General features: G+C 39.1%; 2 protein-coding genes across 28 annotated transcripts in view; both read left to right on the top strand.

The window, feature by feature from the left end:
* Positions 1–16,104, top strand: part of SFI1 (SFI1 centrin binding protein) — a 104,429-nt gene that overhangs the window by 21,426 nt on the left and 66,899 nt on the right. For 11 of the 27 annotated variants that reach the window (XM_045041531.1, XM_006938612.5, XM_045041511.1 and 8 more), the window contains 3 exons: positions 2,566–2,739; positions 4,634–4,705; positions 13,210–13,320. In XM_045041531.1, coding sequence (XP_044897466.1) covers positions 2,566–2,739; positions 4,634–4,705; positions 13,210–13,320 — 357 coding nt within the window. Of the gene's footprint in view, positions 1–2,565; positions 2,740–4,633; positions 4,706–13,209; positions 13,321–16,104 lie in introns of those variants that run through there. The other 16 variants (XM_045041508.1, XM_045041510.1, XM_045041507.1 and 13 more) reach the window with 5 other exon arrangements.
* Positions 2,811–4,627, top strand: LOC109492995 (60S ribosomal protein L32-like). Its single transcript, XM_045042041.1, has 2 exons — positions 2,811–2,825; positions 3,123–4,627. Exons 1-2 carry the CDS (start codon positions 2,811–2,813, stop codon positions 3,546–3,548), a joined length of 441 nt encoding a protein of 146 aa, XP_044897976.1. The 3' UTR covers positions 3,549–4,627.

The following is a 16,104-nucleotide window of genomic DNA, read 5'->3' as shown; positions in this document are numbered from 1 at the left end:
CCAGCCAGGACCTCCAGTACAATGTTGTACAGAAATGGTATTGGTCTTGTCATATTCATAATCTCCAAGGGAAAGCTGTCAATGTTTCACCTTAAGTATGGTATCTGCATAAGTTTTTCTTAGATAGCCCTTAGTAGATTAAGGCTAGTGTAAGATTTTTGTCATGAATGGATATTGAAAATTTTTTAGTCAACTCTGTTTTCTGCATCTATTGAAATGACTATATGATTGTCTTTTCTTTTTTAAATCTTTATTTAATGTTTATTTAATGTTTATTTTGAGAGGGAGAGTATGTGTGCAAGTAGTGGAGGGGCAGAGAGAGAGGGAGATCGCAAACAGGCTATGTGCTGTCACCAAAGAGACTGACACAGGACTCAAACTCATGAACCATGAACCATGAGCCATGAGATCATGACCTGAGCTGAAACCAAGAGATGGATGCTTAACCAACTGAGCCACCCTATATGATTGTCCCCTATATGATTATCTTAATGGTTGATTTTTCTTTTCTTTTCTTTTTTTTAAGGTTTTATTTTAAAGCAGTCTCCACACCCAGTGTGGGGCTTGACCTCACAACCCTGAGAGCAAGAGTTGCACTCTCCACCCACTGAGCCAGCCAGGCTCCCCTTCATGGTTGAATTTTCTAATATTAATTAACCTTCTCTCTTTCTGGAATTAATCCTCCCTCATATTATATTATCCTTTTTCTATGTTGCTGACTTAAGTTGGCTGCTATTTTGTTTAGATTTTTATGTATATATTCATTAATGAGATTGATATAAATTTTTCTTTCTTCAAATGTCCTTGTTAGGTTTTGTGTTAAGGTTATGGCTAGTCTCCTAAAACCACCTAATTTTATATAGATTTTGGGTGGGTAGTGTTCCTTTTTTAAAAAAGAGTTCTCAGAGTAGTTTATGTGAGATTGGCGTGAATTTTTCCTTAAATTTTGACAACAAATCATCTAGGTCTAGAGTTTTCTTTGTGGGAAGGTTTTTATTACTGTTTATTGTTGCTAATGGTTATTGGACTGTTCATATTTTATACTTCTTGTGTGGTTTTGATAACTTTTTTTTTGGAGCTGTCTATCCATTTTACCTGCATCTTCATATTATTTGTATCAAGTTGTTTACAAGTATATTCTTAGGATCTGTAATGATGTTTCCTTTTTCCCCCTAATATTGATTTATTTGGCTTTTTCTCTCTCTTCTTGACCAGTTTAATTGACTATTTGTCAATTTTATTAGTGTTTTTAAAGAACTAACTTTTCTTTTTGATCTTCTCTATTTTTGTTTTCTATCTATGCAAAAAAAATTAACATTGCAGGCTGGAGACTACTATTCTTAGAAAGTCCTGCTTGCAGGGGTACCTGGGTGGCTCAGTCAGTTAAGCATCTGACTCTTGATCTCAGCTCGGGTCATGATCTCAGGGTTGTGAGTTCAAGTCCTATATTAAAAAAAAAATGTAAGATAAAAGAGGGGAGCCTGGGTGACTCAGTCGGTTGAGGGTCTGACTTCTCTTCAGGTTATGATCTTGTGGTTCAGGAGTTCAAGTCTCACATCAGGCTCCCTGCTGTCAGTGTGGAGCCCACTTCAGATCCACTGTCTCCCTCTCTCTGTGCTCTTTCTCTCTCCAAACAATATAAACATTTTAAAAAAAGAAAAAAGAAAAGAATGTCCTGCTTACAAGGTTGGCCCCTGACGTGTCTAGGAACTTAGATTTGAAGAGGGTTCTCACCAATCCCCAACTGATACGGATAGTTAACTGTGCCTGAACTGTTTGTGCAAACAATGTGGTATATGCTGAATACCTGCTCTCCTTCTAGGAGTCTAGAATTTTGGTATGTGATCGGTAGAGGGTGCCTGTAGGACCAGCACCTAGTAAAAACTTCGGGCATTGAGTCTCTAAAAAGCTTCCCTGATAGACAATACTTCACACATGTTCACACAGTTCGATGCTGGGGGAATTAAGGGTATCCTATGTGACTACCCTGGCAGAGGACTCTTGAAAGCATGCATTTGATTTCTAGCAGCCTTTGCCCCATTCCCCTTTTCTCTTTTCTGATTTTGCTTTGTGTCCTCTTACTGTAATAAATCATAGCTATGAGTATAACTATATGCAAGTACTGAGTCCTTTTTTTTTTAATGTTTGTTAATCTTTGAAGGAGAGAGACAGAGCATGATGGGGGGAAGCCAGAGAGAGAGGGAGACAGAATCCAAAGTAAGCTCCAGGCTCTGAACTGTCAGCACAGAGCCCAATGCAGGGCTCGAATTCACAAACTGAGAGATCATGACTGAAGTCGGATGCTTAACTGACTGAGCCACTCAGGTTCCCCCTCTGAGTCCTTCTTTCTAATCATCACTGAACCTAGGGTAGCCTTGGGGATGTTTGACACACCATTGTGAATGGCAGGTATTTCTATCTGAGATTGGGCTACTTATTGTCCATATTTATCAGTCTGTCTCATTGAGCTTATCTATTTAATTTCACTTGTGCATTAAAAGAGATTTGCATCACATACAGAGATAATTTGATTCTTCCTTTTCCCCGTTACTCCTCAAATTTAAGGTCTTTTAGGGATGGTGCAGTTAAGAAACCTTATCCTCCAAAGATACTGGCCAACAAGAAGTCGTCTGCCTTCTCTGGGATCCAGAGAGAGCTACCTAGTGCTGGTCATCCAGTGCAGTATCATGCCTCACATGGTTGGACCCGAAGGAACCAGTTACGAGAATTGCGCATCAGGTGAGCTTGCGAGTGGTCATCTGCCTGCAATGATGTTTCCCTTGTTCTCCCTTCTTGGTTAAAATGAGGGAATGATTCTTCTTTTCGTATCTCAGTTATTTAGGTGGGGACTTTGATGCCTGCTCTTTGTGGCAGAATGTTCAGAAGAAAAGGACATTTAGGAATCTGCAGACTTAAAATCTGTCATTCTGTGTTTTCATTCACATTCTCTAGTTGGGCCCCACAATGTGTTAAGCTATAAGGAGTCTCCAGAAAAAGTCTAAACATAGTCTGAGAGAAATTAGTGTTTTCCACTACTCTTGATTAGGTCTACCAAAGGCATTCATTTATTCATTTAACAAAAATTTATCAGGCCTTCTCTTCCTTGGCGCTACCTGTGACAGCCATTTCCTGTTGGCATCATAGCTGCCCTCGGACCTCTGGCGAAGCCCAAGGTCATTAAAAAGAGGACCAAGAAGTTTATCTGGCACCAGTTAGACCAGTATGTCAAAATTAAGTGCAACTGGCAGAAACCTAGAGTCATTGACAATAGGGTGTGCAGGAGATTCAAGGGCCAGATCTTGATGCCCAGAATTGGTTACAAGAGCAACAAGAAAACAAAGCACATGCTGCCCGGTGGCTCCCAGAAGTTCCTAGTCCACGGTGTCAAGGAGCTTGAAGTGCTGCTGATGTACAGTAAATCTTACTGTGCAGAAATTGCTCACAGTGTCTTCTCCAAGAACTGCAAAGCCGTTGTGGAAAGAGCAGCCCAGCTGGCCCTCAGAGTCACCAATCCCAATGCCAGGCTGCACGGCGAAAAGAATGAATAGACAGCTTATGTGCACATCATATTTGGGTTAATAAAACCATAAAACTACAAAAAAGATTTGTCAGGTACCTATTTAGCCAGGTGGTGGGCTAGATGCTGAGCATACAAGATGAATAAGACATTCCTGGTCCATGACCTCATGAAAGCTTAAAATCATGTGGGGTTGACAGACTGTTAAACAAGTCACAACAAAGCATGATAAGTGCCATAAGAGGATGTGGCACTGCGGGCCACGTGGTTATAACAGTTCCACTGGTGTAGCCAGCAGGAACTTCCCAGAGGAAGTGGGGTTTAAGTCAAGTCCTAAAGGATAATGTAAGAATAAGCTGGATAAAGGGCAGAAGGAAAAAGAGTGTTCCAAGCCAAACCTGGAGACTAACTGGCCAAGACAAGCCAACTTTTTTTGTGTATACCAGGTACTGTGCTGGGTACTTGGGATGCTATAAGACATGGTCCCTGCTCTCAGGGGCTCACAGTCCAGAGCCAACAACAGGCACCCTGTGAGCCCATTACTGTGATTTGGTGTCATAACTTTACATTATACTAAGGGTTGAAACAGAGTTTTGAGGGTGTAAAGCTATTCACTATGTTTGGTTTGGGGGAAGGTCCAGGAAGGCTTCACATAGGAGCAAGCATTGAAGATGAGCCTTGATAGGTAAGTGGGCATTTGCTAGGTATTTTAGGCAATAAGAAAAATACGAATAAAAGTATTATCATGTACTTCCTTTTCCTCAACTCTGAAGTTTCATTGACAAAATACTTTGTATTGAAAATATTTTTTGAAAATAATCTGCTTGGGGTGCCTGGCTGGCTCAGTAGGTAGAGCATGCAACTCTTGATCTCAGGGTTGTGAATTCGAGCCCCACAGTGGAGGTAGAGACTACTTAAAAAAACTGCTTGATCTTGGTTTTATAAGTCTGTCCCATCCTATGCTCTATTTGCTACAAGATTAGCTATGATTCACCTTTTGACTCATGCTAGCATCTCTCCCCCTGGGACCTTAGTTTCCTTCTGCTTTCCAGAAAGTTGATAACATAAGTCAAATGGAGTTTTAAAATGTGTATATCCTTTCTTTGCTTCTTTCAGATGCGTGGCCAGAAAGTTCTTATATTTGTGGATTCGAGTAACTTTTGGAAGAGTATTTCCCTCTAAAGCCAGGTAGTATTAGCTCAGAACACCAAACTTCTCTGAGTTTGTTCTAGGTTTTATTTTATATTAAGCTCATGTGTAACCTTTGTTATGGCATGTGTTACATTCTTCTCCTGCTGCCCTCCAGTGTCCAGCAGGCATCTGATATAATGGTGACCTAGCAGAGAGTAGTTTGAATGCATGTGTGAAGCAATCGGAAACAAACCAAGATAGCTAAGACCCTCTGTGAAAAGGTATTCTGAGTATTTGCCCAGAAATAAGCAAGTTCCTTCAGGACACTGTTGAGACTGACCACATTGACATGATCTAGGACAGGACCTGGGGGAAAAGTTGCATTGGCAAGGGGAGTGAAATTTTAGTCAAGAGAATGTCCCTGTGCCGCACCTTCCCTCTGTATGGGCCACTGCCCCCTGCTACAGGTTTTGGTTAAAATTGCTTTAACTGCAGTACCCAGAATGGATTGCTAGGGGGAGCCACCAGCATCAGGGACACATGCAAGAGGTAGTGGGGTTGGAGAGAAGGGGCCAGTGTATGGTATATTTCAGAGGAAGAATTGGCAGCCGTTGAGATGTAAGCATTTTTTAAAAAAAAACTGGAATGTTGTGGGTTCTTAACCTCTCTATTCTTCCCTTATTACAACCTTTCGTTTCATTTTTCTGACATTGTCACTTTACTAATATGAAACGTCATCCAAATTTTTTGATTCAAACTCCTTTAAGCAAATTTGGCCTGTGGGTGTTCTCTGAAATCTTTTTTTTTTTTCACTTTTTTTATTTCACTTTCATTTTTGAAGGATATTTCACTCCATAGAGAAATCTAGGTTGCCAGTTTTCCCTCCAGCATTTTGAAGATATTTCATTGTCTTATGGCTTCCATTTGTAAGTTGTTAGTCTAATTATTGCTGTTTTGAAGATTCATTATCTTATTTTTCAAAGTTTTAATATGATATGCCTAGGTATGGATTCATTTTCTTAAAGTCTTAGCTCATGCTGACATAATATGTCACAGGGTTTTGGTTTTTTGCTTTGTTTTATGTACACATCTTCCTGGCATACTTTCTTTGTCCAAAGTCATGTTATTCTCCTTTTCCTTTCTCTTACAATCACTTGCATGAGATTTGACCTCAGATACTTTGTTGCTCTTTTTATTTTTCTTATTTTTTAATGTTTATTTTTGAGACCAAGAGAGTGAGAGAGAGCGAGAGACAGAGAGAGAGAGAGCGAGAGCATGAGAGTGGTAGAGGGCCAGAAAGGGGAGACAGAGAATCAGAAGCAGGCTCAGCACAATGAGCACAGAGCCTGGTGCAGGGCTTGAAACCAAGAGTCGGACGCTTAACTGACTGAGTCACCCAGGCGCCCCTGTTGCTTTTTTTATTTAAAAAAAAATTTTTTTTAACGTTTATTTATTTTTGAGACAGAGAGAGACAGAGCATTAACGGGGGAGGGTCAGAGAGAGGGAGACACAGAATCTGAAACAGGCTCCAGGCTCTGAGCTGTCAGCACAGAGCCCAATGCGGGGCTCGAACTCATGGACCGCAAGATCATGACCTGAGCCGAAGTCGGCCGCTTAACCGACTGAGCCACCCAGGCGCCCCCCCCCCCCCCGTTGCTTTTTATGTGGAATTAATCTCTCTGAACTTTTAGAGCGAGGCAAGGTCAGTTAACTTTCCTGATTTCACAGAGCTGTCTCATTTGTAGTATTAAAAAAAATCATGCTGTCTTGCTCTATAGGATATCCTGGTTCTGTTCTCCTAAAATACTTGGTCTGATCCTCTCTTTCCTCTTCTCGATTGTCCCTCTCCTCAATTTCTATTCTACTCCCCGCAGCTTTTTCTCAGTATGAAGCTCTGTCCTAAAAGGGAGCCTGGCATGTTGGGTCTGAGACTATAGGCACTGGACTGCTCCAGCTGTTTCGGTTCTTTCTACATGAGCCGTGGTAACTGAGGGGACAGAGTTCCTCTCAGGTTCAGCTGCTAGTCTCAAATGGGGCCTCTGCACTTTGCAGTGACTGCTTATTGGTGTTTGGAGGTTTTCCCATTCTCCAGCTCCTTAGATGCCACCCTCATTGTTCTTTTTTCCTCCTGTAGAAATATTAATACTATGCAGGTCTTTTGACTGTGGATGGTTTGTCCCAGTCTGCTTGCATTTTGGATTTATGGCGATACCTTGTCACCTGGTTTTGTTGTAACTGATACATGAATTTTTGGTTTTGCTACGTGGTTGCCATGTGTGTTTTACAGGGATTCAGAGACAGGAAAACTATGTTGCACCCTCTACTATCTTCACCAAATTCTTTTCCTACTTAATTTTACTTTACTTAATATTTGACCCATATTTAACTGGAAACTTTTTTTTTTCAAGTAATACTCATTTATATTCCAAATACTTGGGAAATGCTGATTATATCAGTTAGAAATGCATTTAGGGCGCCTGGGTGGCTCAGTCTGTTAAACATCAGACTTCGGCTCAGGTCATGATCTCGCAGGTTGAGAATTTGATCCTGGAGTTGGGCTCTGTGCTGACAGCTCAGAGCGTGGACCCTACTTCAGATTCTGTGTCTCCCTCTCTCTCCGCCGCTCCCTCTACTCACGCTGTCTCTCCCTCTCTCTCTCAAAAAAATAAACATTAAAAAAAAAGAAATGTATTTGATTCTAAATAAGAGAAACTCTGGCAATAGCTTTAACAAATTGGGATTTGCTTTTTCTCATAAGCAGTCTGGAGGATGGTGTTGGTTTAGCTGTTCAGTGATGCCATCAGAGACTCAGGCTTTTAGTACCTTTCAAGTTCACCATTCTTAATATATTGCCCCTTTGTTCTCAGAGATGACACTGCATAGTTGCAAAATGAGTGTTCTATTTTACACAGGAAGGAGTAAGGGAAGGGTGGTGTCAGCTAGATCTGTCTCTTACACAGGAAAACAAAACTTTCCTGAAAGCCCTCAGCTGCATTCTGCTTCTGCCTCATTGGCCAACAAAAAAGCTGGCTACCTTTTGCTGCAAAGCAGGCTGGGAAAGAAACCTTTCCAGCCTCTGCAGTTGGATGCCTGTGAGGAAGCAAAGGCTTGACTCTGGATGTTGGGTTAGCCAGTGACAGATGTTGGCCATACTGCTTTGAAATGATCACATTATTATACTCTTTACTTTCTTTGCTCTTGAATAGTAAGGGTATGGAGGAAAGAATACTGGACTGGAATTGGGGAGACCCAAGTTTTGGTCCTAGCCCAGATCCTAGGTAATTGTTTGGTCTAGGATAAGTTATGGCTCTGGGCCTTCTCAAATTGTAAAAAGAGAGAGTGAGAATGCTATTTGTTGTCTAAGCATCTATCAGAGTTAGTATTCTGATACTGTTTCCATTGACTTAGAAATTTGTGATGTTTTTTTTTCTTTTTCTTCAAGTTGTAATCCCTCTTTAAATCAAGTGGGTTGTTATTTGGGGGAAAATTTTACATACTGATCTTTGCTTTTTTTATTATTGTTTTGGTCTTTTTCCATGTTATTTATTCCTCACTTTTAGGAATATTAGAGAATTATTTCATACCAGAAAATGCAGAATAATGCCTTTATATTCTTGGAAATTTTTTTAACTTTTATAAACTGGCATTGTTTTATCATTAATAAACTGAATCAAAATGATCTTTGAATTAGTAGGGTGAAAATAATGCACTATATGTCCATTTATAAGGTAGTCATAAATATGAAGTAGTTAGCTATTTTTCTGAAGAGGAGATCTAAATAAAAATTTTTGGCTAACTTGGGAAGTAGGTAAAATGCTCTTGTCTATTTATAGTATTTATTTATTTTCTAAGTTTATTTATTTTGAGAGAGAACAAGTGGGTGAGGAGCAGAGAGAGAGGGAGAGGGAGAGAATCTCAAGCAGGCACTGCAGTGTCAGTGCAGAGCCCAACACAGGGCTTGAAGTCACAAACTGTGAGATCATGACCTGAGCCAAAACCGAGTTGGACAGTTAACCAACTGAGCCACCCCAGTGCCCCTATAGTATTTATTTATTTTTATTTACAATATTTAATTCATCAATATTTCTTTCTCATTCTTAGCTAATGGCCTTGCTTCCTATTTTCTTGATAGAAACAACAGAAGAGACTTGCACAAGCTCCCTCCACCACATCCACCCACTCACCACGAGCATCTATCACCATGCAACTTGCTTTCCCTACTGTTAGGCCAGTGACCTGTCCTTGCTCTCATCTGCGGCAAAATTTTTGGCCTCTGCATTCGGTTGCCTTTGTGCCTACTCAAGGCCATCACCCTAGCATTTTTTTTTTCTCTTTTCTGCATTATCAATGTTTTGCTCTCTACTGGATCATTTGCACCAGCATATAATACCCTTTATTTCTCTTATCCTGAAAAAAATAAAATCTCTTTGGCTGTAGGTCCTCCTGCAGCTAGCACTCTGTATCTTTGCTCCCCTTTACATCAACTCCCCTGGCCAGACTCGGTGTGTCCAACATGTCTTGTAATCTACCCTTAAATCTATCCCACTAGGCTTTAGATTCTACTCCTCCACCAAAACTATATTTGTTAAGGTCATTGCATTTGCCAAAATTAGTGGTAAATTCTGAAACTTCCTCTTACTTGGCCTACCAGGAAGCGAGACAGTCTGTCATTCCCTTCTCTGAGAAGCCCTTTCTTCTTGCACCTTCCAGGTTACCATCCTCTCATGGTTTCCCTTTTCCCTCTTTGACTGCTCCATCTTTCTTTTGTGGATTCCTCCTCACCTAAATACCCAGTGCCACATCTTTGTGCTGCTTCTGTGTACCTCACAATCATGATAATCTCATCAACTCTCAGGATGATTCCCAAATATATACACCCCGCCCAGACCTCTCTCTTGTCCAGATGCTATGTATGTGACAATTCCACTGTGTGTCTAATAGATGTCACAACTTAACTATGTCCAAACCTGAAATCTAGAGCATCCCCACAAACCTCTCTGCTGAGCCTTCTCCCTCTCCGTTAATGGAAACTCCCATATTTCCAGGGACTTGGGCCAGAAACCCGGGAGTCACCTTTGACATCTCTCTCTCATACCCCAGTTTACAATGCCAAATGCCCAAATTGTGTTGACATAACTTTCAAGATATATTCAGACTCCACCTCTCTTCAGCACTTCCAGTACCACCCTGGTCCAAGCCATCATCATGTCTCCCCCTGAATGACTGCAGTAACTTCACTGGTCTCCTATTTCCAGCCCTAGCCCCAGTCCGTCTTTTCACAACTGGTATTCTGAGTAAATCAAGTCATGTCCCTCCTCTGCTTTAGATGGCTTCCCTTCTGGCCAAGAGTAAAAGCCATAGTCCTTGTGGTGGCCTATAAAGCCAATTGACTTTTTTGTTATCTATCTATGGATTTTTTAAAAATTTCTGCTGTCATATTTAAAATTCCCAACATCTCTTTTTTGTTTTCTGAATATTCCTTTTTTTTTTTTTAAGAAATAGCATCCTGTAGGTTCATAATCTTTTGAAGTTAATGTAGCTATTTGTTTTTAGGATTTTTGCTTATATTGTCTGTTTCTTCTGAGCCCTTTTTTTCTCTGTGCTTTTGGTCATTGTCTCATATTGGAGCCTTTCCTCAAATATCAAAACGTCCTTTCATTGTCTATTCATATTTAAGAGTTAGGCACTAAAATGCTAATTTTGGAATCCTTTCTATGTATGCATAAGGACTTATAAACTGAAGGCTTCACTTTAGGCTTTTGAGGTAGAGACTGGACAGTTTCACTGAGGAACCTTCAGCTGTCACTATCCAGAAGCCTTTTGTGTTAGGTGGTTGATCATGTTCCCCAGAGGAGAGGAATCCTCCAAATTCTTTCTGGGCTGGAGTGGCTTGGAGGTGGGTGGTAGTGATTATACACTTGGAATGTGGATCTCACTGTTGAGTATGTGGACTCTCCATTTAAGACCCTCTCCAGATCTCTGCTGATATTCTGCAGTCCAGTGTTCCTCTGTTGAGCTTCTCCAGAGATAAACCCAAGTCTCTGCTTGGGTGAATAAAAGGATAGAGGGGCCTAATTGCTGCTTATGCCCAGGCTTGCAAACAATCCTGTGTTTTCATCTCCAACCAGGGCTCCCTCATTCCTGATGCCTCATGTTCCCATGCCTCTCTGAGGTCTGTGCCACCAGCTGGTTGCTTCTTGACTCCCACAGGACAAGATACTTAGTACTCTCTTGGCTTTCTCTGATATGGTATGATATGTTGATTCAGTTCTCTGATATGGTGATTCAGTTGACTGCGCTATCATTTAAAATTTGTTGACATCTTGGGGCACCTGGGTGGCTCAGTCGGTTGAGCGTCCGACATCGGCTCAGGTCACGATCTCATGGTTCGTGGGTTCAAGCCCCGCGTCGGGCTCTGGGCTGATGGCTCAGAGCCTGGAGCCTGCTTCCGATTCTGTGTCTCCCTCTCTCTCTGCCCCTCCCCCATTCATGCTCTGTCTCTCTCTGTCTCAGAAATGAATAAACATAAAAAAAAAAAAATAAAAAAAAATTTGTTGACATCTCTAATCTATCATTGTTGCTCCTATTCTCTTTGTCTTTGTGAGTTTACACCTTTTGAAATGTATGTGCTGTTATTTTAGTGGGGTTTAGGAAGAGAAGGATGTTGATGGATAGTAGTAGATGATGGAAGGAAGTACATGTGCACATGGAAGTGGTTCTTTTCCATGAAATTTTTAAAAAATTGTGATCAAAGTTGTTTAAAAATTCTTCAGGGGCACCTGGGTGGCTCAGTCAGTTAAGCGATCGACTCTTGATTTCAGCTCAGGTCATAATCTCACCGTTTGTGAGACTAAGCCTTGCATCAGGCTCTGTGCTGTGAGCTTGGGATTCTTTCTCTGCCCTTCCCCCAGTCATGCTTTCTCTCTCTCAATATAAACATTAAAAAAAATTTTTTTTTAACTATAGACACATGTAATAGGAAACACTAGTCTTCTATAATCTTCCTGAGAGAAAACCACTGGTAATAGTTTGGTATTGTGGAGATGTTTTCAGGCTTTTAATATGTATAATATAATTATTTTTATGTATGCAGAGTACATGCATATAGATGTATATGTTTTTATGTATGTCTATAAATATGTATGTGTGTGCATACATTATATATGTGTAAATATATACAAATTTGTATGCATTCTAACATAGGAGTAGTGGAAATACAAAAAAAATGTAACTTTAGAGGTGCCTGAGTGGCTCAGTCGGTTAAGTGTCCGATTTTGGTTCGGGTCAGGATCTCATGGTTTGTGAGTTAAAGCCCCACATTGGGCTCTCTGGTGTCAGCGCAGAGCCTGCTCCTGATCCTCTGTCTCCTTCTCTCTGTGCCCCTCCCCCATTTGTTCGTGCTGTCTCTCAAAAATAAATAAACATGAAAAAAATTAACTTTAGAAAATGGTGTCATACATACTATGAGGTAGCTTTATTTTTTCACCTACCTACTTCTCTGGAACATCTCATTTCAGTATCTTTAGCTCCACTTCACAAAAAATGACTAGGTGAAGTTAGTCGAATTTAACCTATCCATCCCTTTGAGGGACATTTGATGACTTTTATCCTCTTTTATTATGAACAAGAGCGAAGTGAATTTCCCTATGAATATTTTTGCTAGCTAGTTTTTTAAAAACTGTGAGTGGTGAGGAGGAAGCACATGTTAATAAGCTGCAGAACTATGAAAAGAAATTCAAAGTGACTGACAGGCACAGAGTTCTTGAATTATCAGTCACCTCCACAGTGCCTGTTAGCATCAACACAATCTGCCATTGCTCTTGTTTTCTTTCTTATTACCTTTGTCCCCTCTTTATTGCCTCTACGTATCTTCTGCTGTTTTTATAACTCTCCTGGACAGATTTCAGTGAAACTAATATGCTGTGTTCTTATTAAGTACTAGGAATAACATTAAGTATTTGCTTATTTTATAACTTTTAATCTCCTCCATACATAAATGTGAAGTGTAGTTACTACTTTAAAAATATTTTTTCGGGCCACCTGGGTGGCTCAGTTGAGCATCTGACTTTGGCTTAGGTCATGATCTTGTGGTTTGTGAGTTTGAGCCCCACATAGGGCTCGCTGCTGACAGAGCCCGCTTTGGATCCTCTGTCCTGCTCTCTTTGCCCCTCCCCTGGTTGTGCTCTCCCCAAAATAAATAAATATTAAAATAATAATAATAATAAAAACATTTTTTAGTCTGATGAAGAAAAAAATGAAGAATAATTTTCAACTCATGGTATTTGAAAAGCCAGATTTTTATTTTACTTTAACCTCCTCAATTGGTAAGATCTGTAGTATAACATTTTTAGCTTTTTTCCTAGTTTAAGTACTTTTTTTCCCTAGTTTAAATACTTCTAAATATTTGATCTGAAAATATGTTTTTATTCTATTCTGGTGTTATCAAATAATGAGCCATGCTTTTCTATGAGAATGTAACAGCAATATGAAACTAATTTGGGAACAAATACCAGCTCCCACATCATCATGGATTTTTCTTTGATTTTTGTTCATTGCCAAAGGTGTTACTATGAGCAGAGAATACTACGGAAGGTCTTTGAAGAATGGAAAGAAGAGTGGTGGGTTTTCCAGCGAGAGTGGAAACTCTGTGTTCGAGCAGACTGCCACTATAGGTCAGGTTTCATGTTATATTACTTTAATTTTGCTGATTCACATTATGAAATAGTTATCTGTTGGCATATTTCTGGTCAAAAGGAGAAAGTTTTTTTGTCCCCCAGTTTTATTGAGATATAACTGACATATAACTGTATGAGTTTCAGGTATACAGCATAGAGGTTTGACTTACATATATTGTGAAATGATTACCACAATAAGTGTAGTTAACATCCATTGTCTCATAAAGATACAATAAAAAGAAATGGAAAAAAAAAGAAACAAGCTTTTTTTAGTTATAATGAAAAGTCTTAGGATTTATTCTCATAACTTTTACATATATCATACAGTAGTGGTAACTATAGTTATCATGTTGTACCTTTCATCCTGAGGACTTATCTATTTTATAATTGGAAGTTGGTACCTTTTGACTACTTTCCTCCAATTCCTTCTCCCCCTACTCTCTCACCCCCACCTCTGGTAACCACAAATCTGATTTTTTTTTTTGAGTTTTTTTGGTTCGTTTTTAGATTCCACAGGTAAGTGAGATCATACAGTATTTGTCTTTGTCTGACTTAATCATTCAATATAATGCCCTTAAGGTTCATCCATGTTGTCACAAATGGCAAAATTTCTTTTTTTATTCCATTGTATATATAGACCACAACTTTATCCATTCATCCATCATGGACAATTAGGTCGTTTCCATATCTTAGCTATTGTAAATAATACTGCTATGAACATGAGGGTGAAAATATCTTTGCAAGTTAGTGTTTTTGTTTACATTAGATATATTCCCAGAAGTGAAATTGCTGGATCATATGGTAGTTCTACTTTTAATTTTTTAGGATCCTCTATATTGTTTTTCATAGTGGCTGTAGCAATTTACAGTCTCCACATTCACACCAGCATTTGTTATCTTTTGTCTTTTTGATAATGGTCATTCTAACAAGTATGAGGTGATAGCTCATTGTGGTTTTTCATTTCCCTGATGACTAGTGATGTTGAGCATCTTTTCATGAACCTGTTGGCCTTACATAGACCTTCTTTGGAAAAATGTCTATTCAGGATCTTTGCCTTTTTTTTTTAAATGGGCTCCATGCCCAGCGTAGGCCTTTGACTCATGACTTCAAGATCAAGAGTTGCAGGCTCTACCAACTGAGCCAGCCAGGTACCCCTTTGCCTATTTTTAAGTTAGATTATTTGGGGGGTTTGCTGTTAAGTTGTATAAGTTCTGTATATATTTTGGATATTAACCCTTTATCAGAATTATGGTTTGCAAGTATTTTTTCCCATTCCACAGGTTATCTTTTTCACTTTCTTGATTGTTTCTTTTGCTGTATAGAAGTTTTTTTAGTTTGATGTAGTCCTACTTGTTTATGTTTATTTCATTGCTTGTGCTTTAGGTGTCATACCAAAAAAATCATTTCTAAGACGTGAAGGTGCTTTTTCCCTATATTTTCCTTTAGAAGTTTCATGGTTTCAGATCTTATATTTAAGTCTTTAATCCACTGCAAGTTAATTTTTTGTGAGTGGTTTAAGATATGTGTCTGGTATCATTCCTTTACATGTGAATATCCAGTTTTCCCAACACCATTTATTGAAGAGATTGTCTTTTCTCCACTGAGTAGTCTTGGCTCCTTTTTCAAATATTAGTTGACCATATATACTTGGGTTTATTTCTGGGCTTTTGATTCTGTTCCATTGGTCTGTTTGTTTTCATGCCAGTACCATATGCTTTGATTACTATAGCTTTACAACATAGCTTTAAATCAGGAAGTGTGATGCCTCCTGCTTTGTTCTTCTTTCTCAGAATTGCTTTGGATATGTGGAGTCTTTTGTGATTCCATAGAAATTTTAGGATTGTTCTGCTTCTGTAGAAAATGCCATTGGAATCTTGATAGGCTTACATTGAATCTATAGATGGCTTTTGGTAGTATTACTTTAATAATTTTAATAATATTTTATTAGTTAACACTTAATTACATAATTAATTAAATTACATAATATAATATAATTTTAATAATATTCTTTTAATCCACGAATGGAATGGATACCTTTACATTTCTCTTTTTTAATGTTTATTATTTTGAGAGAGAGAGTTTGCACATGTGTATTCACACAAAGGGGAGAGGTAGAGAGAGAAGGAGGGAGAGAGAGTTCCAAGTAGGCTCTGCATTGTCAGTGCAGAGCCCTACATGGGGTTCAGTCTCATGAACTGTGAGATTTTCACCTGAGCCAAAATCAAGAGTCAGACACTTAACTGACTGAGTTACCCAGGTGTCCCTACCTTTCCATTTCTTTGTGTCTTTTTTGATTTCTTTTGTCAATGTTTTGTAGTTTTCAGAATAGAGATCTGTCATTTCCTTGCTTAAATTTATTACAAAGTATTTTATTGTTTTTGATGTATTGTAAGTGGAATTGATTTATTTCTTTTTTAGATAATTCACTGTTAGTGTACAGAAATGCTACTGATGTGTGTGTTGATTTTGTATTCTGCAAAGTTTAATGAATTTATTTATTAAATATAATAGTTTTGAGGCTGAGTCTCTAGGATTTTCTATGTATAAAATACATAGAAACTGCAAATAGGCAGTTTTACTGCTTCCTTTCCAATTCTGATGCCGTTTACTTTTTCTTGACTGCTTGCTCTGACTAGGACTTCCAGTACTATGTTGAATAGGAGTGGTGAGAGTGCACACTTTTGTCTTGTTCCTCATCTTAGGGGAAAAGCTCTCAGGCTTTCTCCATTGGGTATGATGTTAACTGTGGACTTGTCATGTATGGCCTTTATTATATTGAGA

Source organism: Felis catus, chromosome D3, assembly GCF_018350175.1.
Source record: "Felis catus isolate Fca126 chromosome D3, F.catus_Fca126_mat1.0, whole genome shotgun sequence".
NCBI classification, from domain to species: domain Eukaryota; kingdom Metazoa; phylum Chordata; class Mammalia; order Carnivora; family Felidae; genus Felis; species Felis catus.
This window is presented reverse-complemented; position numbering and strand designations above follow the sequence as displayed.